Here is a 21,584-nt window from a genome sequence, read left to right on the forward strand (position 1 = left end):
TGTCAACTTATCGTCGTGACTTTTCTGACACACTGACCGAGATGGCGGGGAATCTAGGTCACAGTCGATTTTCCCCCTCGCACCCGATCGCTGGCCGTGACCAAAGAGCGCATTTGCTTGCATATCTCAGACATAACACCCAAAGCTTTTTATCATCCCGAATTGAAGTCTTCTGATTGAGAATAACGTGTTGGGAAATGTAAGCAGAGCAGCTTGTAGTGAGTACAGCAGGTGGGTTACGAATTATTTTTTCCCCCCAGCTTTCCCGCGGAATGATGTCATTTTCAGGTCAGACGAGGTCACTACTTGCGATTGGCTCTACCAGGGCCACGTGACAAAACTATCCGCCATCTTGTCGGATCTTCTGTCGCCGTTGTGTGGTGTAAAGTGGGTGAAAATTGACCGAGGACAGCTAGAATAGTCCTCCATGGAGGAAAAACGAAGTTCTGGAAGGTAACTCCAGCTCGCTTGGTTGTAATAAATACGCATAAAGAAGTTGATTTGCTGCTTTTATGTCTATGCTGTGCCATATATGGCTGTGCATGTGACCTCGATCTCTTGAACAAAGTAAAACATTTTTGCGTGTGCTTTTCTGAGTATTTTGTATTTCGTTTACATTATTTGCTAAGGTCCAAACGGCAGCCTAAGGTACTGGACGAAGGCTTTTGGGACTGTTCCGTATGTACCTACAAAAACTCGCCAGAAGCTTACAAATGCGAGATGTGTGATGTGCGAAAAGGAACATCAACAAGGTGAGCCTCGTAGTGATGTTGGCACAGATGCCCCAGTAAGCGTTGCAAAGGAATTCGTAGAAAGCTCTCACTGGCAGCACAAAATAGGAGCCAGTCACAGATATATACATTCTAAATAAACTTCAATTATTTTGCCTCAATACACTGGTCCTTCTTGCAGTGTGCACCAGAATTTTAGAAATATGGACAGTTTTTGTTCTTCGCAGCTTACAGAAATATTTCCTTTTTTTTTTCTTTTATATTTCAGAGACATTTAAATAAAAAAAATATTTTTGTAACTTAAAAGAACACATATTTTGAAATTCAGTAGCCTAAGCCATTAGCATGTTGCACATTTATGAGTGTGACTTCCCTAATGCATGTAATGTGAAAGTTACTGGAATCAGCAATTTTTTTAAGAGTAAAAGTAATGTAATTGAAAAATTAGTGGTAAATATAACAATATGGGAATGATAATAAGTAAAGACCTACATTTATTGTGGAAGTTTGATCAGGACTGGACTGTCAAGATTTTAACTTAAAGTTTCTTACTGTGGGACAGAGCTTCTTAAATGCCTTTGTTAAATATTGACTATTTTGCATTCAGGTATTACATCCTTGAAATGTAATTTGTATTAAGGATGACAAAGCTGGTTGATTAGATAGCTGTAGTGTTTATCAAGTTTGTAAAAGCCTAAATCTAATAGAACTAGTTCAAATGTTAGTTGTATTTTTATATGTTGTAAATATTGCAAGAAGGAAAGAGTCTTTAAAGTGCTACAACAGTTAAGATGAAAAGAGGGATACAAGAATTTGTTAAGTAGTTCTGCCTTTTGAAGTAGTACCTAGATAATAAAAGTGGCTTTATGGTTCTTAAAACAAACTTATTTTACAAACCATTAAATGGCAAGAGATATTTTTTTAATTGTTCCTTCTGCTTACATTACTTCTGGGCTTTGGTAGTTTTTCTCTTTCTCTCTCTCACACACATGGTTAATTGAGGGTGGAAAGGGGAACATGAGTTGAATAATGTTAAGGGTAATTTTCTCACAGAAAAAAATGAATGCTTTTCTGGGCTCTTTACAGTTTGGAGTACTTGCCCATCTGTTAAGTAAATGTGTTTTAAATATCTGTGTTTGGTTGTTGCAGGAAGCCTAGAATCAACCCCCAGCTTGTGGCTCAGCAGGTAGCACAGCAGTTTGCTCCTCCACCAAAGAAGGAGCGAAGTAATCATGAACGTAAAGAGAAGAAACAAAAAAATGACGAGAAACACAAAGGGTTAGTAATTAATAATAAGCACCCGTTTGTCATTTGTATGCTTGTAGGAAGAGAATGAGATAATGTCCTTAATCTATTAGATAGCCCATCATCAGTTTCAGTTTCCATTGAATTAAAAATAAATTCTTCCTTTATAAAATACAAATACATGACATTTAGCATATCTTTCATTGGCTTACCTCAGCTTGCAATATTTCAGTTCCAGATAGCTCATGTTACAATTAATTTGCATGTAAATGTTATAGTTTTGTGTATGATCATTTAAAATTGTGAAATTGGCCTAAAAATTAAATCCAATAAATGTATGCCTCTCAGGGTATCATCATGATCTTAAAAAAATAATCTGTATGCAGCCTACATTGCAGGCTTCAGCAGGCACCACTGCTAGAACTGATATTTTAAGACCAGTCACATTTTTAAAGTTTTGGCAATGCTTTTGATGCAGCAGGAGCACTTCTGGTGTGGGTATAGTTAAAATTATATGAAGTTACAAGGCAATAATGGCTTCAACATTATACTAAGAAAGTATTGTGAGCTCCATAAAAAGCTTGACAGTTCTACCGAACTGTTATGAATTAAATGTGAACTGAAACACATTCTTTATTAAACAAGTATCACAGTACAGTTGAAAATGAAACATCCCAAATATTAAAATATTAAATGTGCTACCAATTACTTAAGTGAAATTATTAATTTTAGAATTTTCTATTTTTTTTTTAATGTATAATTTCACTATTTTCATATTTTTAGGAAGAGGTTCAAAGCCTTAGGTCATTCAGAGGGTTCTTTATTCTTTGTGTCACTTTAATGCATAGATCAGAAAGTGGCATCAGTGTAATAATAGGCTAAACAGTGGTCAATGTTGAATGTTGCAGGCCACCTCGATTGAAGAATGTAGACAGAAGCAAGGCATCTCACATGAGCGTAACAGTGGGGAACGTAACAGTCATTGTTACAGACTACCAGCCCAAGACAGATGTTCGTTCATCAGACAGTCACATTTCCTCTGATGCATCAGATACTAATTCTTCCACAGCACCCCATGACCTTAACTTAGACTCACCAGCTGCTGATGCCAGTACCAACTGAGCACTACTTCCTACACTCAGAATGCATCACAAGCAAAACCAAGCGTCTGCGGGATGTTAGCATGCCAGCCAACACTCTTCGTTTTGTCATTCATTAAATAGGAATGGATGCCATGCATATCTGATTGATCAGAATGACTCCTACAGCTGAAAGCATTCTCCCATGAATGACTTTCTTGTGCCTGTTCTGGTTGATGGGTTGCTTGTAAGTGCGCAAACATGTTCACGAAACTGTGACAGCAAACAGATTTTTGAAAACTCCTGGTGTAGAATGGCAAATGTTCAAGGACCAATTATCAAAGAAAATGTTGCTACAGCTTCTAGCGTTTGATAAAGTGCTGGATTTAAGACACCACAAGGAAAGAAACAGCAGATGGAAAAAGTTGTTCAGTGCTGCTAATTGGATGACTATACTGGTATTCTCAATCAGTGATCCTGTGGAATATCCAACCTGAATGCCTGAAAAAAAAGACTTTGTTTCATGGGCTGTTGGACAATATTAATCGAGCAAAGCAGACAAGTGTGGTGGTGGCACCAGGTGAATTTTCAGAGTGAGTGAAGCAGTGATATTTTTAGTACACTTCACAGCTCCATCTTTGTGTAGGATAATAATGATATGGAGAGGGGTTTTAAAACACTCTTTTAATATGTTGTATGTTTGCACATACATGCACTTGCTTGAAGGTAATCAGATTAATGAATGCATGCATGTGCTCACACACACTCACACAAACAAACAGGTAGTCTGTTACATCATTTGATGCATTTCCTTACAGCACTGTCACTAATATAAAGACTCAAACATGCTTAGATCTCGTTATTATAATTAAAAGTAATTGTATTCCTTTCTTTCTCTGGTACTTTTTCAAATAATCTTCTACCAAACATTGGCTGCCCTTTTCCAAATGATGTAAATAAAAACAGAGATGTTGAAATTTATTATGGACTACCTTCCCATTCAAGACTTTTTTAAGACCATCTTTCACCAGATGCAGTTTTTTTTTAAAAGAATGAGTACAGTACTACAATCCCATACATGTGGGATCAAAAAGGCTTCATCATTGATCTTCTACAGTAAACTGGCCCATGCCAGTGGTGCTTTTAATAGAAAACTTTAACAAAGAAAGTTATCACCCAGAGAAGATGTGTCTGGTTAATTTTGACTAGATAGCATCACATGTTTTCATGAATAGAAGTTGGTAATAGATTTAATTGTCTCAGCCTATCAGAATTTAAGACTAAAGCTTGTATTTGAGGACTAGAACTTTAAAAAAATATTGCTGCCATCATTTCTATTTCTGAAAACAAACATTTAAGACTGGAAATCCAGATTCCAGGTAAATGTTTTAAATGTTCAGTGTATTTTCTACTCTTTCAGTCCTTGAATAGATTTTCTATTTTTACATATTAACTGCATTTTCTGCTTGTACAGTTAGAACACATTTAATAATGATTAAGAGGGGTATGTTGAAACTGATTGCTTGTCTCAAAATGACATTATCTTTAGCAATATGTTACAGACCCTAGTGGGTATTGCTGATTATAAAATTGATAAACTTGTCATTATAAAAATATGCCAAAAGCACTTCCAGTTGACACTGTTTTCAGCTCCAGAGTTTGCTAGTCAGGTGTTGTCTGGTGAGTGTACAGGGAAGTAACTTGCAGCATCATTATGTGTCGAAAAAAAAAATTAGTGGTTAAATCTCAGGGCATATAGGGGAATGATTAGTTTTAAAATCTGAGCTGGTGGCTTACAGTTAGTATTATACACAGTACACCGGAAATGTAGATAAGTTATTGGCATAAAAAAGTGAATGCATTTCAAGGAGAAAGGTTATTTTTACTGTATCAGAACAGATAATTGGGGTGGGGGTTGGGGGGCTGTGTGGGTGTGTACATGAATAGCTAGTGTAAAGGTTCCAAAAGTATACATATGTAGGAAAATCCTTTTGAATGCATGAGAAGATAGATTACATGAATGTAACGAAAGCAGGTGGTGCCTGTGTGAGAGAGTGGCCTCAAAGCCATGGGTGGAGGAAGAGGTGAGCTGGATGTCAATTTAAGTTGTTGGCTAAAAATGTGCGGTGAAATCCCAGGCAGATGACTAGCTAGATGTGTTTATAATTGTAGGCCGAGTAATAAGTTTATAATGGACATTTGTTCAGATTGTTTATACTTAAACCATAATTTATATTGTCAATGTTATTTCCTATATCATACGTAGAGACATTTTGTCCTGTTACCTAGCTTCATACTGTCATGGCTTGGCAGTTTCTTCGTGCAAGGAGCAGTTGTGTTTGTTTTGATGACTCTAGCTGTGTCTGAAACTACTGTTCGGCCAGAATCAAAGCAAAAGTTATAGAAGCATTATTAGTACAGACGAAGCAAGTGTCTCATTGGAAGTGGTAGTCAAAGTGATAGCCTGAGGTCTTTATTCTTTACCCGATTCTTTTATATACGTGTCCACCATGACATTTTCTACAAAAGCCCGAAAAGCAGAGCAGTTGTGTTGGCTACTAGAGAATGGGGATGATGTCTTAACTGTTTTAAAGGATGTCTCATTTGACAAGAAGGATTCAGTCAAACACTAAAGCAAGCGCAATAATCGTTGTACTGTTTAAATGTGATAGTGCTTTTCGTCTGTTTTAGGCAGACAAATCTCTTATTCTTAAATGAAATAAAAAATGAATGAAATGATAATTCTGGATAAGTTAGCATTATAATTAATGAATGTTCACACATGTAGCTATAGAATGGTATCTGCTGTGCTCTGTAATACTCATGCCTTAAGAATTTTATTTATAAAATATTTTGTTTTTCAAATAAGCATATTACTTAACCATCTGTCACCTTTTGGGATAATTAGATTTCATTTAGCAGCACTGCCGTAATTAATTTTATTTTGTGTCATCTGCAAGCAACAGTCCACCTTTATTAAATAAATTGTAGTGGCTGATGTTTTTCAGTCATTGCAGTTACCTCTAGACAAAAATGATAATTAAAAAAAATTGGTGTTGATACTACTAGTATGATCTTAATTTGATACGTTACAATATTCTTTAATATATGACAAACTGCTACTTGTCCAAAGAAATTTCTGAGTCATCCTTCTCTCCCTCAGTCTCTGTCTACAAACAACTCAACTATTCCTTTCTCCACCTCTGTCCACAGCTTGGGTGTCATTCTTGATCAGAGTTTACTTTTCATCAGCATACTTCTCATGTCTGCAGAAATGCTTACCTTGATGTTCGTAGGATCAGTACCATTCGTCATTATCTCCCCACTAATGCAACTAAAACTCTAATCTGTGCCTTTGTGCTGTTGAGGATGGACTATTGTTATTCTCTTTTAGCTGGAATTCCCAAGTATTTTCTTGACAGATTTCAAAGGATCCAGAATAATGCTGCTCACCTCATTTGGAAACCATCTAGATACGAACATATATTGTCTATCATTCATTCTCTTTATTGGCTGCCAGTCATGGATTTATAGGGTACAAGCTTTCCACTTTGACTTACTCTGTTGTTTCTGGCACTGGTGCTCAGTACTTCTATGAACTCACTCCCATCTGTATGCCTACACAACCTCTTCGCACATCTGACACCTGGCTCCTGCGAGTCCCACTAAGACAAAGACATACGGACAGAGGTCTTTCTCCTACCAAGCCTCATCAACTTAGAACAGATTACTCGTCAGCCTTCGTCACTAATTCTCTTTCCTCGTTCAAGTCTAAACTTAAGGCGCATCTTTTCTTCACTCTGACCATGAACATATGTAATGTGTCTATAATTTACTTCGGTTATAAGTAGTGCATGTTGCTGAAGTGAACATGTCTGTTACATGTGAATGTGGGTACATGGTTATTAATGATTCAGTCAATGTATGATTTATGTGAAGCACTATGAGCAAATCTTTAAAAAGGCGCTGTCAGTCCTCATTATTATTATTAAATCATGAAGGTCCCCAATTAATTAAGAAATTAGATTTGGTGACGTGACTTCTGTTTGTAAAATTAATGGTTTTCATCAAGCCTATGCCTTTTGTGTGACTGCATTCTTGTGCAGGAAGTTTTACTCTCTGCTGGGAAGGGGTCGTGACAATTAAGATTTCTTAGCTGAGGGTTGTTGCCCAGTCACAGTGTTTGGAACCAGCTGTTTCTCCAGCCATTGGGTCTGAGCTGCCTTTTTGAATGTTACTGGGTGATACGACCTTAGAAGCTTAACCCCACCTACCACTTCAGATTCCATCCGTAGCTCCAGCTTGCTTATTGACCAGTCCTACTGGAGTTAGCAAAAATTACATTTTATTTGACTGCAGTACACTGAATACTGCTACTTTGGATTTTAATACCTGTTTTCTTTGAAACTATAGCAGTAGTTTATGAGAACCCAGAGAGGGAGGGGAAAAGTATTTGGGGTGTGGGGGTGTGAGTGAGCACATGATTTTCTTTATCATTTTGTAAATATACCGTTTTCTCCATTTAAAAAAAGGATTTTTGGGGTATTGCAGATTAAATCTAGTAAGCTCTATTATTACGAGTAGGAATGGCTATTTCATAAACATTTCACTTGTAAATGTTGCATATTTCAGCATAGAACTTTGAAAAGAGGCTTAGCATTGATGATTAACAGTGCAGTTCAGCAATGCCAGAAATAGTCTGAATGGTCCTCATGTAGGTTTATCTTGAATTGTATTACAATTTGCAAGAGATTGAGGAAAGATGGAACTATTGAATGTATGGATTTATAAACATTTTTTTTACTGAAGTGTGTGCAGAAAGCAATTTTCCAGATCTCTTGTGTTTTCACATTTAGAACATATTCACCTGTCTTATGTTGATAGTCATCAGCATCATACCTGTAAAGGGTTAACACCATTTTTATGCTTCAGTGATACCAAGTATCATACCACCCGGCCAGTATGTTATGTACATTTTTTTTTTGAAGAGGTGTGTGCGCGCGCATGTTAGAGAGATATTTGGGAACAATATTGAGTGCATGTCTTTGAACTGTACTTCATAAATTCTTTCATATGTTATATTCTACCTGTTGTTTCTCTCATTTACACATACCACTTTGTTTACTTTCTCATTTCATACCCTAGTGAGGTGGGCCAGAGCTGAATGACTGAATGTATGAAATTGATTTTTGTATACACAGAGAGCCAGAAACTAGTGCTGAGTACTTGGAATTTGGCTACATGGTGATATGTTAGTAGTTTTACCTTCTGTTTAAGAATGGGCTGGCTCAGAGAGGTGGAATGCAAGATAACATGACAATATTATGGGGGAAAGGGGGACATGTTCTTGACTTGCTGTTTTCAGTCTGGTATAAAATGTGACATCTCCTGTAAACATGTTAAAGCTTCTAAAATATTTGTGATACATTCGTGATTCTGGAAAACATTACAGTTGCCTCACTTTGTAAAACTTTGTCACAAGTTTTTTCACACTGCTAGCTTCAGTAGTCTTTATGTAAACTTTCTCAAAAGGGTTGTGAACTTTTACTATCCCTCTTTCCCAGTTTCACAAAATTGTTATGGCTAAAACATTGTGACTGATGAGTTCCAGATGTATGATTTTATATGTATGTTTTAAGAAATACAACATGGATGCAAGAAAGGTATTTCAATACCGGTTAAGGTTTTCATTTTTAACTTTCTGTCCCACCTCCCATCCCCTGGCTTTATGTTCAGATTTCTGAAGACATTGTCGTTCTGAGGTGAATGGTCTTTTAATATGGGTGTCAACTCTGCCACAATTATGAATGTACAGTGACAGGTGTGAGTGCTCTGAGAGAATAAATCAGAATGCAATTTGGTATTCTGCAGTTTATAACTGAAATAAAAACATTTTGAAGGAAAATGCCCATTTTTTGGGGGAGGTCACATTAATCGGTTAAGTGTATGAGTTCTAGAAGTCGTGTACGTGTATGTGAGTATGTGAGAGAGAATGTCTAAAATCTTGACTATCCAAAAGTACCAATACCACATTGGACTGGCGTACCGGTGCAGACAAGACTAGCAGAAGGTCCAGTTTCCACATTGCACCGACAGGCATGTATGCTCTTAATGTTTGTAACAAAATAGGCAACACTCAGGGCAAATAACAGGATGGGGTTCTGGAAATGAACCCTAACGCAATGAATCACAGGATCATCAAGCAGAGAGTTTTCTCTCTCCTCCCCACCTTTATTTCTTCTTTCCCATCTCCGCGTGTCTTTTAGCAGGGTCCACTCCTTATCCTCTTCATTGTACAAACCTACAGCAAATCTTGTTTTGAAGACGGGCATCAGATGAAGGGCTGGTCAACATCAACACTCGCTCCCAATGAATAAGTCATTATAAGTGTGCCATGTATTTAAACTTGCTGTTGGGAAAACCACACCTTGTGGAATACCCAGCCCTGTTCGTATGATTCAAAAATAAGTTCAGTATAAAGATGGCACAAAGTCAACGATTTGAAGCGTGAAATGTATTTTTAATTTATACTGTGTCTTCACTCATTTGATCTTTGTCCCCTTTGTAACTACTGGAGGTTTAATATGACTCAGTCGTATTCTTATCTATCTTCTTTCCTCACTCCATCTCTCTTTACTGACACCTAGCGACAGTGTGCACGATATCCAGGGGAAAAAATCGACTTTTTTCTAGAAGACTGTCAGCCACACCTGGTATACTGCATCAGGACAACAGTCAAGTGTCGGGCCCGTTCTTAGGCCAGTCGTAGCGCATTAACTTGAGAGAAGCATACCGGAATTTCGATGTGGAAAAACCAAACATCGAGGGTGCTGCTCGTTCGAATGGACGAGTAAACAGAAGACGGGGAATTCCCTCCGTGTGTTCTTTTAATCACGGACACGTCGTTTCCCTGTATGAACCAATCGCAACGCTTGATGGAGGTCAAGGATGTGTTTACCCCTTGGTAATCGTTAACACGAGGCACCCCCCTAAAGGAAACGAGGGTGATAAGATCTGTATCCCCCCTCACACACACTTTGTGTGTGTATGTGTGGAGAGGGGGAGTGTCGGACGTTTAGCAACAACCTGATGTTACAAATGTGACAATGACTCGACAGTTGGATCACAAGAGACTGATTCCTGAAGTATTTGGTGTTTTAGTACTCTGAAATAATTCTAATTGCACCTAATAACTGACATTTTGTATGACGAGGTTCTCCCTCTGAATTCCAGTAACTGGAAATGTGCGTAAATGTTACATACCATATAAACTGTCACCTTACATCTGATTATATCTTACCTATGACTTTTACCTGGGGTACTTTGACAACCGAGTTTGACTGGCTGATTCCTATAGTGAAGAAACTCAATCTCCCCCCAGTAAAACAACTGGAAGCCAATTTTGAGAATTGTCAACAAGCATCGTAATCCAAGTAGATAAGCTAGTGTAGTATTGCACGACACATATTTACCTGTAGGTCAAGGGGTCAAACTTAACCAGTCAGCAAAATGGCTTTAACAGAAAAAGTAGAGAGATTTACTTCCATTGCGCCGTCAAGGGACACCATTTTCAATCAATGCGGTGGTAATCTGCGCTCAGAGTTAAATGGCCCCAGCTGCAATTTTTGTGCGAGTCGATTATAGTTTACAGGATGTGAATGGCACCATGCTCAAGTTTGTTGAAGTAGTTCAGAAATGCTCTTGAAAAGAAGTGGGCTCACTAATGATCTCTGCACACCTGGACAGGTGGAGATCTCTCGCTATTCCCACGTTATCGAGTTCTGATAAACCATGACACACTTAAAACTCTCGTCACCTCCCCCTCCAAAAACCTTAGCCAGGATGTGTTATTTTTACATAAGAAACACTCAATGTTCCACAGCAAGAAACACAAGGTGGGGGGTGAAGATTGGTGTTTTATGCCGAGCCAGCAACTAAAGGCCATATCAGGCCTGTAAGCAGATGCCACATGCAGAGAAAGAATTGCATTCCAGAGATGAGACAACCCAGGACAGCCAATCGTATTGATGACAGGCGCTACCCGCTTCTCCACCGGATGAGAAGACAAGTAACTATCCATGTCCACGATAGTGAGGGTGGCGTAGCTTGCTGTAACATTTTTTGCTTCACAAATCACGTGATATCTCTCTTCTGTTAGAGAATTTCTTTGGCATCTTCTCTGAGCTCCCAGACTGTTAGAAAACGTTTCTGGATCTTTACTTCAAAGCTGACCTTGCTGAAATGCTTTGGCAGTATATTTCAGTTCTCAAACTATTAGTAAGCGCTTCAGCAACAGCAAAATCTTTAGACACCTTAGTGCTTACCCTCCAAAGAAGCCTCCCTGGGAATATGATTTATTCTAAACGAATTTGTAAGTATACCTTAGTGATTTAGCGATGAAACGTTCATTGGCAGAATGTTTTAAATTCTCGCGAGCTCCCCTCCCCTACATTCGAGAACAATTATTTTTTTTTAACCCGACATCCTTGAGGGATGTCAATGTTTGACCACTAACATAGTAGATGTAAATTTTTCCTAGAAATGCTATCGTGCATCCTATCCAATCCTTTAAGAGGTTTTTATTTTATTTTATTTATTTATTTTTTTTTTGCAATGACGGAACCCCACATCGAGAAAAGGTGAGAATGCACCACCGTTAACAGTCCAGTAAGCTCACGCGATAATAAGCAGAAATACAACAACAATAGAGGAATTACATGGTGCATCATTCCAACGATGTGCTTTACAATATAAGAAGAAAATTTTCTTTGTCTTACTTTCTTGCATGCACGGACACATAAACGTACTAAAGAACAGTAACAAAACACTCAACAACACAAACACACAAAGGTGGTTCCCTGTGGAGAGAAAGAGTAATGGAAAAGCAATGTCCATTCAGCCTTGGTTTCTCTTTTTCCAATGTCGAAGATTTAGTTGCGGTTTAAATTTGCAGCTCGTGAAGTCTGTTGTGGAAACCCTAACCCAGCGATTCCTTCTCCGAGTTTTCTTTAGTGAGTTTGACATGTAAACTGGCAAAAAGTGAAAGATTTTCTTTGACCAGCCCCTTCTTCTCCCTTTAAACCAAACTAGATGCGGGAAAATTACGATTCACATAAACTAATAAAGCAAAGTGTACAGGAGAGACTATCATTACCCACATTTCTGTTCCCGTCAGCACACATTTTCGTATGCGCATGTATATGCAATACTAGCGATTTTTTTTGGGGAAAATGGTTTCTGAATTTGCTTCTTTAGAACAACAGTTTTAAGTTTTGGAAAGATGTTTTGCAGCTAGCCCCAGTGCTGTAATTACTAGGCTATCCGCTTCTCCGACTGATAATGACGGCATTCCCACTTTGTTATGTGTCTGTCTGCACTTTGTCAACATAACTTGGCAAGCGGCGAGATCGTGGAGAAAAGACTGAGTGCCACACATACCCTGTGGGAGCAGGGTGGTGAAAGAGAGGAGGTATGCGTGGGGAAGGGGAACAGGTAGGTGGGGGTGACAGCAGGCGGAAGCCCTACTTGTTACTACCTCTACCTCTCACCACCACCGCCACCTCTCCCTGGAGCGGGTCACAAGTCACAGAGGTAAACACGCGCTAGCGACAGGTAGCACTTCAGAGCCAATAACTACGAGCCCTGTTCTGCTCCCCTCTCGCTCGGAGCCCAGTATTGACAAAGTGTTCTGGTCTCCTTCAATAACTCAATATATATACACACATCCTTCGGAAAGACCTACCCATCCCCTTAGATTCTCATTCAATGCTTATTGCGTTCTCTAAGAAATGAAGGAAAGATGTACAAAAAAGGGAGGAAAAAATTCTGATACAATCACGAAGTGCGTCACATCTACAAGATATTCCACATCTATGAAACATGTTTACATTGGATCATGTAGCGCGAAACGTGGGCATGACAACGAGCGATGGATATTAACGATTTTAGCAATGATAATATCGCTATAGTCGTCTGTAAAACTATTTTTGAATGTTTGATTTCAATATTATTATTGAAAGATTTCTTATTATACGGGATAATGTTGGAAGATTTTACCTCTGAAAGCACGTACTTAAAAATAATTAAAAACACAGCACTGAGTGTAAGAATAATAAGTGTCGATTTAAAAAGTCAAAAACTGTAAGATCCTCTCGAGCCGTTGTTTAACGGTTTGGTAATATGTGTGTGGTAATAAAACCAAGTCTGTGCTACCATAGGGATTGTCGGTGGACACAAAGTTGCGGCCAGTCCCTGGGAGGTCGCAGACAACCCCCCCTGTCCGATCCTGAGGAGCCTATACTCAAGTAGAAGTCATTGGTCTCAGTACTCCCAAACTATTTTCTGGAACTGTCAAGCTATCTTCTGATACTCCCAAACTATCCTTTGGTATTCCCGAGTCGTCTGCCCTACCTCCTAGGTCTCTGCTGGAGCTTCGCGAGTATCATCTCGTAATTCCGAGGTGTCTGAGGGTACCCCCGGGAAACATCTGTTGGCAAGTTACAGTAAGATACAGCGCCAGCAGGAGTGTTACAAGGATCTCTTCTGATTTCCCTTGCCTACCGCACGGCTCTTACAGTTGTAGCTGTCTTGATTCCTGCAATATTTTTTTAAGTATGGGTGGATGTTTAATGCATGATACATTGGGGTTGTCATTGTATTGGAGAGACTGCATATAGGCACTTGTGAAGTCGGTGATCGTTTAAAGTACTCCTTAGAATTTCTGTCTGAACAAGGATACCATTAAAGCAGCAAATTGTAGCGGGCCAAGGACTCCAATGCAAGCTGTGGGGATCTCTTAACCTGTAAAACTCAAGCCGCGTTGGTCTTATAACCTGTCACTCTTGAATCAGTCCAGAGAACCATGGAGTGGCTTTCAGCAAAGAAAGAAAAAATAAGCAAGCAAATAAAACGTGATGGTTTCAGAAATATAGCTCCCAATTAACCAAGGAGACAAATGAAATAAATAAATATCAACATCACAGGTGATTACGGATCATCTACAAGTCGTATGTTCTGCGTCACAAAACCTTTACCGCTTCAGTCGTTTTTAATTTTTTCATTCGAGTACCCCAACTATTTCTTCTTTAATTGGCTTTTGTTCTAGACATTTCTTTCCAGGGAATTTCTTTGGTGGCTTTAACAAATGAGTAGTTTCAATGACGTTAATTTCAAAGTACACAGACTCGAAACTGTCTACCACCCGTTCTCGGACAATAACTATTTGCAATCAAAATCAATCGTTCCTAAAGTCCGATAAGGCACTCCCGCCCAAGTCCCACTTGTCATGGGATTTGAGTCGCTGTGGACATCACACCGCAGGCAGTGCTTTACAACCTCCGGTTTGGTCTTAAGGGGCGGCTTCTCATTAAAGCACCTACATTCCAAGTTCACAGAAGACCAAGCCCAAGCATATTTTCATATTCTCAGAAAACCCAACCTTGGGTATTTCTACCACAGTATTTTAATTTCCTAAATAATTGGGATTTGTTTGATTACTTGACCACCAGAACTGACCTAGTAAAAAAGCTAGGAAAAATGTATAAGAAAAAAAAAACCATGACGATGTATAGATGAATGAAATGAGAAAAGGATGAAAAGTGAACGCATAACTAAATGGAGAATTGAAACGATGATCATTTTTGAAGCATACAAAGGTCAAAACATTCAACACCATGCTGTTCAGAGTATGGAATGAACGCCTCACCGTTTCGGCATTTGAAATACAGAAAAATAGTTATATATAATTATATTACATATATATTTTAAGATATATAGTTATTTCATAATAAGGGACATACGCCCCAGCCATTGTCTCAAGTTGCTGTTTATTTACAACGTGGGGACAGTGATTGCCCCAGGCTACTACAAAAACCAGCCACCCCCCTTGAAGTTTGATACTTCCAGCAAGTCTTCAAGACCATCTCTTCTTGACGTCGTAGGCTTTTGAGGTGTTTGCTCTGGGCTTAGAGAAGGCCTTACATTTGAGTAGGTGTGTCAGAAGTTTAAGGCAGTCCTAACCCATTCTTCAAGATAGACATGAAAGCAATGACGCACACGAGGAAAGTCTAGGATGTCTCTTGTCTTTTTCAATTTGATTTAATTGTCTTTAATCTGTCCTCTTTACCTCCTGCGTTGGAACACGTGCGGAATCCACCAAGGGGGAAAACTGCTGACTAAAGAGTTTTTAAACGGAACTTGTCTTGGTCTTGAAGTAGTGATTAATGTTCTGCTTCGGACACCACAAAGAGGGGTCCGTACCAGTGGAGTGAGAATTATTGAAGGCCACGACCTGCGGATTGTTTTGAGATAAGTTTTAATGGTCAAAAGAAAAGACAGTCTCTCTTCAGGCATGTGTGTGTGTGTGAAGACAGGAATGGAGAGAGAGAGAAAAATGTCAAACAAACACACACACGAACCCACACAACGCGGAAAGGATGAGGAGAAGCACAGCGACCGGGTGGGTACACGGGACGGTTAATCACAGTAATCCTATTTACTTTTTGTCTGCTGACCGCGTTCAATTATATCTGTATGAAAGGCTCCGGTTTGCGCGCAGGTGTGAAATGCTTTGCGCGGCGACAGCAAACACTTTAAACCTGCAGATACCTGGCGGCCTTCAAATGTCACTACAGCTGCCGTGCTGCCAGTAGCTGCTGCGAATAGCAATCGCGTCGCTGCAGACAGCGTGGCGGCCTTGTACAGCACGCGGAATGCTTACTAAAAGCCTGTACACGCGCGCACGTGCATACACATATAAACATATATTCGAGCACATGTAAAGTATTAAGAAATCCCATCCAATAATACTTTTTGCATCTATAATTAACGAAAAGAAAAAACAGATTTTCGGACAATTTGAAAAATCTTTTTTTAAAAATTGAACTCAGAAAATTGTAGCACACATTTGCACAGTAGCAAAGGCAGTGACTGCTTGAAAATAAACAAAGTAAATCTGCTTACCCTTATTTATTGCTTATACCCAAATGTCCAGCCTGCAAGCCACTCACACACAATTCTCTATTTCACGTTTGCTAGTTTCATCTGCGAACAGTTAGGTTTGATCAAGGACGCCATAAAATTCCTCTCATGGCACTGTCGTGTCACCTTTCAGTGACACTGCTGTGTCATCCTTCCTATGGCACCTCCATGCCTCCTCTCATATGGCAGTGTCATTTCATCTCGTCAGTGACACTGTCCCGTCACCTTTCTTGACGCTTGCGCTCAACCTCCTGAAAAGACGAAGGGAAGAAACTCATAGAATAACGTGGCACATTTTTAACTCCCCTGCCAAAGAACTGAGCTAATTTATAATACAAACTAATATTCTTTGCGAATAAATATTCATCTCAAATGTGAAATGACTGAAAATTAAACTGTGAAGAATTTGCAAAGACATTTTCTTGAAAATATGTTGAGCATGTGAACAAATATTATTCTAATAGTTTTCCATGCACACATGTCTACTCAATTTTACTGCAGCTCACTGTTATAGTCTAACGGATAAGGATACGAGACGATATTTACTACTTGCACTGATGGAAATCTTTAATTGATAGCTTGATGAAAATAGAATATTTGGATTTGTCTGATACAGGAATTTTTGTTATAAATCAAACATAAATTCATTGTCTGAAAGTGATTGTTTTACCATAATTATATTTTTGTCTGCTTCGGTATTGATACACACATAAAATAACGAACTGTGTTTTCAGTAGACAGTTCTTTGAAATGGCCACTGCAATAGTTTTGTCAACACATTTTCTAAACATTGTAATTTTTAGCTGTAAAAATTAACAAATGCAGTAATTTTGAGTCAAAAATATATATTAAAAACAAAGAATATTCTTCTGTTGATGATAGTCTTACCTGCTGTATTTCTTTTGGAAATTCCTTAACATGTTTCAAGACACAAGGAATGCAGAAACGTCTTGTGTAGAACAAACTACAGTCCTGCAGGGAAGTGAAATTTTGTCATCTGTAGCATTTAGTTATCTTAATATATGAACAATTTAATTCTACAACTTGTCAGTGAGGAGAGGTGTGTTTTGGGAGAAAGCATTGCTTGCTTACTCAAATATGTTTACATTGCATTCAAAGAGCTACTACTGCTTCAATATTACAAATAAAAAAAAACAGTGTGTGGGATGTGGGGAGAGAAAGCAAACAGGCAGCATTTGATTATAGAAAATATTCCATTTGTCCATTCACCACTAAATCTGGCAGGAATTTATTTCAATTAAAGCTCAGTTATGGGCTATGTTTGGTTGGTGTATGAACCATTAGCTCCAGTATAAACAGCAGTACACAGAAAAAAATGTATCCTTATAACGGAACAAAAAAGCACAGCATTGTAATTTGAGATGGTACTGATGTCAGAGACAATGGAAGTAAAGTTGAGCCATGTAACAAGCTGCAGAGAGAGGAAAATGGAACAGTGAGTGAGAAAGCCGATTATATAGCAGATTTTTTAATCTCCCTTTCGCTCAAAGTTTTGCACCTCAACTGTTGAGCAAGGGCTCTTAGCTTATAAGCCTAGGGAAGAAACATCAAGAATACAAGTGTTTTACTATTTCATTACACTGTCACTGTGCATTTGAATTCAAATGAAGAGATACATCAGCAGTTGACAAAAACAACACAGTTGGAAGAGGTAGCAGCAAAATCAACCCAGGTATTCCAACTAATCTTCTTATAAATATACTGACAACTGATCCATACACATTATCTCTACCTCACTCATCACTCTCATTCTGCTCTTTCTCTCTCTTTCATGCATAGAAGACACAAAGTTCCCAAATGTAAATACTTACATTTGACATGCATACATTTATACCACACACTGAACATATGCCGCCTATTGTGATGAATCCACCAGTAGTGGAAAAGGGATCTTTCATAATATAGCACTCCTCCAACAACCTAAATGAACAACAAAAATATAATAATAATCAGATTTATATAGCGCATTTCTGCACTACACAGCAGACTCATTGCAGTTTTCACAAATAAAAACATGAGATCGTAATAATCGAGTCAACACAAAATTACAATTGCTTTCATACATTAATAGTTTAGAAAGTAATTACATACACTACGGCTTTTGCAAAGGGAGGCTTTGTACCAAAGTAGTGATACTCTATGGAAAAATCACAAAGTTTACAAGTAAATTGTTTGCTTTTCTCCGCTGCAGACGAAACATTGGTAGCCATGTTTTTAAAAGAGATAACAGCGTAGTCTCCCTTGGTAAAAAGAAGACCATGGATAGCCTCCCCTACACCAACGCTCTACGACCTTTGCAAACATGGAAATAATCGTTTCTAAAAACTTAGCTTTTAACAAGAACGAAGACCAAGATGTCAGCATGTACATTTTGATTTCTGCTTATTTTCAGTTATTATGGACTAATGACGTAATTCCGCTTTCATTTTTTTTTAAAAAAAAATCTGGATAGCTTAAATGGAAGTTTGCTTGAACATTTGCTTATAGCCAGAACTAGAGATTGAAGAAAGAAAAAAAAGGCGGGGCAGGGGGCAAAATTTTTATGCTGAATAATTAATTCAATGCATATGTCACTGAACATAAAGGTGACTTCAGGAAACAGTTGTATTGCTCGGATTCTGCCAAATAGTGTATTACGCACAATCCTGAGGAAAACCAGGGGGAATAACTGTTACGGCATGCAAAACGACAAACACTAGATTGTGTCTCTTGGATCATTACAAATCTTTGTCCATTATTGATAAATTAAAAAAAAAAAAAAGTCGCGTAATCAGGGAGGTCGCTCCCATTAAATGTGGTTGTATGTTTAAACTGATGCTGTTGAAAAGTCGATTAAACTAATAACAAATTATGCGGACACTGATAAACGCTGTCCACAGCTCGATCGAACATAAACGGGATGTTGTATCGTTCAAGCCACCATGTCCAACACTCTTCATTGATCGATCGCGATTCAGTTTGGTGAAAGTCAATAGACGCTAATAGTAGGTCGACGAAACCTGATAAATGTGTGAAGTTGCCGCAAAGTAGAAATAGTTTTCCTTTCTCTCCTCGTCGTCATCATCGATGACAACAAGAATGATAAGCTCTAAAAATGGACATAAAAATGTGTAACCTTGTTGCTGAAACCAAAACGTCTACACGTTTTTTTTTATAAACAACAATATTTGTACTTTAAAGTCGCATAATTTTATACTTATAAGTTTTCGATTAGATTCACAATTACTACTGAAATTCTTTTACTCGTGAACGCAGCTAAGGGTCGCTGATATGAGGGAGCCTAAAAAAATCCTCTCATCGTCATTGCAGGAGCTCTTTGTACGTGTGTGTGTCATCACATACAAACAAGAGGAAGGTGGGTGTTGGGGGATAAGCTTAACTGTGTCGGGAAATTGAACTCATTTCCATAGCTTCTGCCATTTATAATCACACATCTACATCAGGTTAAAAAGATAACATCAATATAAAGCTGGCAATCGAAGCTTTGACATTTTAATTGAATAAGGTCAGCACAGCATTAAAATTTCACACTGCACTCCCGCACGAAACTGTGACACATTTCATACATTTTTATTGTTTTGTGTCCGGCCTTGCCTCGGGCAAATCATAGTCCGTCCACACACACTCTTTCTCTCTGCCTGGCCGGCTTCGTGAGGAGGTTGGGTGGAGGGAAGCCGTGCGTTTGTTTGTTGACACAGCCTGAACAAACAGCCAGCATTGTTTGGCCTTACAGGGCTTGTCGTGTGTAACCCTGGTTTTGAAAAGGCGGTGTTTGTAGATCTGCTGGCTGTTATCTTCTGGCCGCTGAAATTGAGCAAACAAAGCAAGGGCCATGGGACTGAAAATTTGATAAACAGACTCAAACACTTCCTTTCCGGTCTCGTTCTGCGCTCTCTCTCTCTGCACGATGGACATATTTCGGGGAGCTATGAGGCCCTGAAAAGGATGAAACATAAGCAACTATCCCAAATATTTGTAGGTAGTTTGGTTTTAGGAACATGTTGAGGGATTTTAATATGCAGTCTGATTTGGGATATAGATAATGACTCAGTTTTCAAACATTTCTATAGCACCTAGCCCCGATTTTTTTCTCCCCCTGCACAGGGCTGTGACACTATTAGCTGTTGGTACAGCCGAACTTCGATTATAATCTGATTGACATGCTCTGCACTTTCCTTATTGCTTTTTTATGTGTGAAAGGTGAAAGCTTCTCTCTCTCTCTCACACACATACACACAAGCACGCACACACGCACACAGAAATACTTACAGCTGTTATATATATATTCACACACACCCATAGAAAAAGAGAGAGTAGAGAGACTTTGTTTTGCTTTTATTGCCTAACTATACATGTGTAGTAGGTCAGTGATCTCGTAATAAAGACTTAGTTCGGTTCCCTTCCCCCTTCTCTCTCTCTCACATACACATGTCTGTCTTCTGTCAGTTTTAAGCTCCGATGCAATACATTGCCACAGACACTCCAACATTCCTGGGAAGCACATTCTACCCACAGTTGTCCTTCGTAGGTCGCCTTTAGTCAGGTTTGTCATATCACTGACTAGTCCTCACGTGTAATTACTGAAATCAAGACACTGACCTACACTGTTTTGAATAAGTCGGTCGGGCAGTGCATGCCGGTTAATTAAAGGCCGGGCGGACGTTTGATTGGGATCGTTTTTCGCCGGATCAAAGCTTTTTGCCATCGTGATGAAGTCAGACGAAACAACAGTTGACTTGAAGGGTGATTTCTGGCTGAGGGTTCGGCGTAGACTAAACAGCGAGTCTCTGAAGACAGGCATTTCTGGTGGGACGATCTAGACGTCCTATGGGTAGCCTCGGGCAAGTTGCAGGCAGGAAGAGTCGGGTGGGGTTGTTGGTGTCCGATCTTAGCCGTTTGTGAAACGCTTTGTAATTTAATAAGTATAACTTATACCATGTTTAGTGCTGGAGTACTCGTACTACACACACATTTTTAGTAGAACGCAAAAGGAAAAAAAAATTATTCGGATCCTTTTACAAGTCATAGGTGTTTGCCCATGGTTATAGTCACTTCTTCCTCTACCCTCTTCTTCTTCGTTCGATGTCTGTACAGCAAGATCTTCTTGCCGAGGGATGCAATGTAGCTAGACGTGTGGCGGAGGTCGTTTTGGGTGAGTTGGATCTGAAGGTTCACTTCCTTCAGCTCCAGCTCCTGGCTCTTTGTCAGTTGGGTAGTGCAGTCCTGCAAGATGCGTTTCGGAGTCTGACTACATGTGCCTACACTTACACTGGGCCGATGCTATAATGGCTGTCTTGTTAAAGGGAGCAGTTAGACATGCCCTGAACATAGGTGGCAGTCAAGAGCCTGTTGCTCTTTGACTTTCCGTCAATCTGCTCAACAGGTCCGGTGAACCATGTATCCACCTTTCAGAGTGAGCCAGTCTCCTCTGTATCTGTTCTGGAGGGGCACCTTGGTCTTACTACAAGTTGTAGGGTTTGTGGTTGCGGTAACTGGACGTTTTCTTTAGCTAGACTGTCTGCATGCTCAT

General features: G+C 39.1%; 2 protein-coding genes across 2 annotated transcripts; one reads left to right on the plus strand and one right to left on the minus strand.

Moving 5' to 3' along the window:
* Window positions 1-333: 333 nt before the first annotated feature.
* Window positions 334-8,960, plus strand: LOC112571979 (YY1-associated factor 2-like). The gene is made up of 4 exons (XM_025251430.1): window positions 334-453; window positions 630-752; window positions 1,881-2,009; window positions 2,885-8,960. Exons 1-4 carry the CDS (start codon window positions 428-430, stop codon window positions 3,096-3,098), a joined length of 492 nt encoding a protein of 163 aa, XP_025107215.1. The 5' UTR covers window positions 334-427; the 3' UTR covers window positions 3,099-8,960.
* Window positions 8,961-14,673: 5,713 nt separating this feature from the next.
* LOC112572917 (cysteine-rich DPF motif domain-containing protein 1-like) lies at window positions 14,674-18,304 on the minus strand. Its single transcript, XM_025252906.1, has 4 exons — window positions 18,146-18,304; window positions 17,866-17,974; window positions 16,922-17,005; window positions 14,674-16,284 (listed from the first exon to the last, which is right to left on the minus strand). Exons 1-4 carry the CDS (start codon window positions 18,262-18,264, stop codon window positions 16,255-16,257), a joined length of 342 nt encoding a protein of 113 aa, XP_025108691.1. The 5' UTR covers window positions 18,265-18,304; the 3' UTR covers window positions 14,674-16,254.
* Between the last annotated feature and the right edge of the window lie 3,280 nt (window positions 18,305-21,584).

Source organism: Pomacea canaliculata, linkage group LG9 (assembly GCF_003073045.1).
Source record: "Pomacea canaliculata isolate SZHN2017 linkage group LG9, ASM307304v1, whole genome shotgun sequence".
In the NCBI taxonomy this organism is placed as follows: domain Eukaryota; kingdom Metazoa; phylum Mollusca; class Gastropoda; order Architaenioglossa; family Ampullariidae; genus Pomacea; species Pomacea canaliculata.

Coding starts and splice junctions, on each gene's coding strand:
- LOC112572917 (XM_025252906.1), bottom strand. CDS start 18,264: ATGGCTACCAATGTTTCGTCTGCAGCGGAGAAAAGCAAACAATTTACT. Junction 17,975..18,145: donor CCCTTTGCAAAAGCCGTAGT/GTATGTAATTAC, acceptor TTGTTCATTTAG/GTTGTTGGAGGAGTGCTATA. Junction 17,006..17,865: donor TAAATGTATGCATGTCAAAT/GTAAGTATTTAC, acceptor ACTTCCCTGCAG/GACTGTAGTTTGTTCTACAC.
- LOC112571979 (XM_025251430.1), top strand. CDS start 428: ATGGAGGAAAAACGAAGTTCTGGAAG. Junction 753..1,880: donor CGAAAAGGAACATCAACAAG/GTGAGCCTCGTA, acceptor TGGTTGTTGCAG/GAAGCCTAGAATCAACCCCC. Junction 2,010..2,884: donor AATGACGAGAAACACAAAGG/GTTAGTAATTAA, acceptor TGAATGTTGCAG/GCCACCTCGATTGAAGAATG.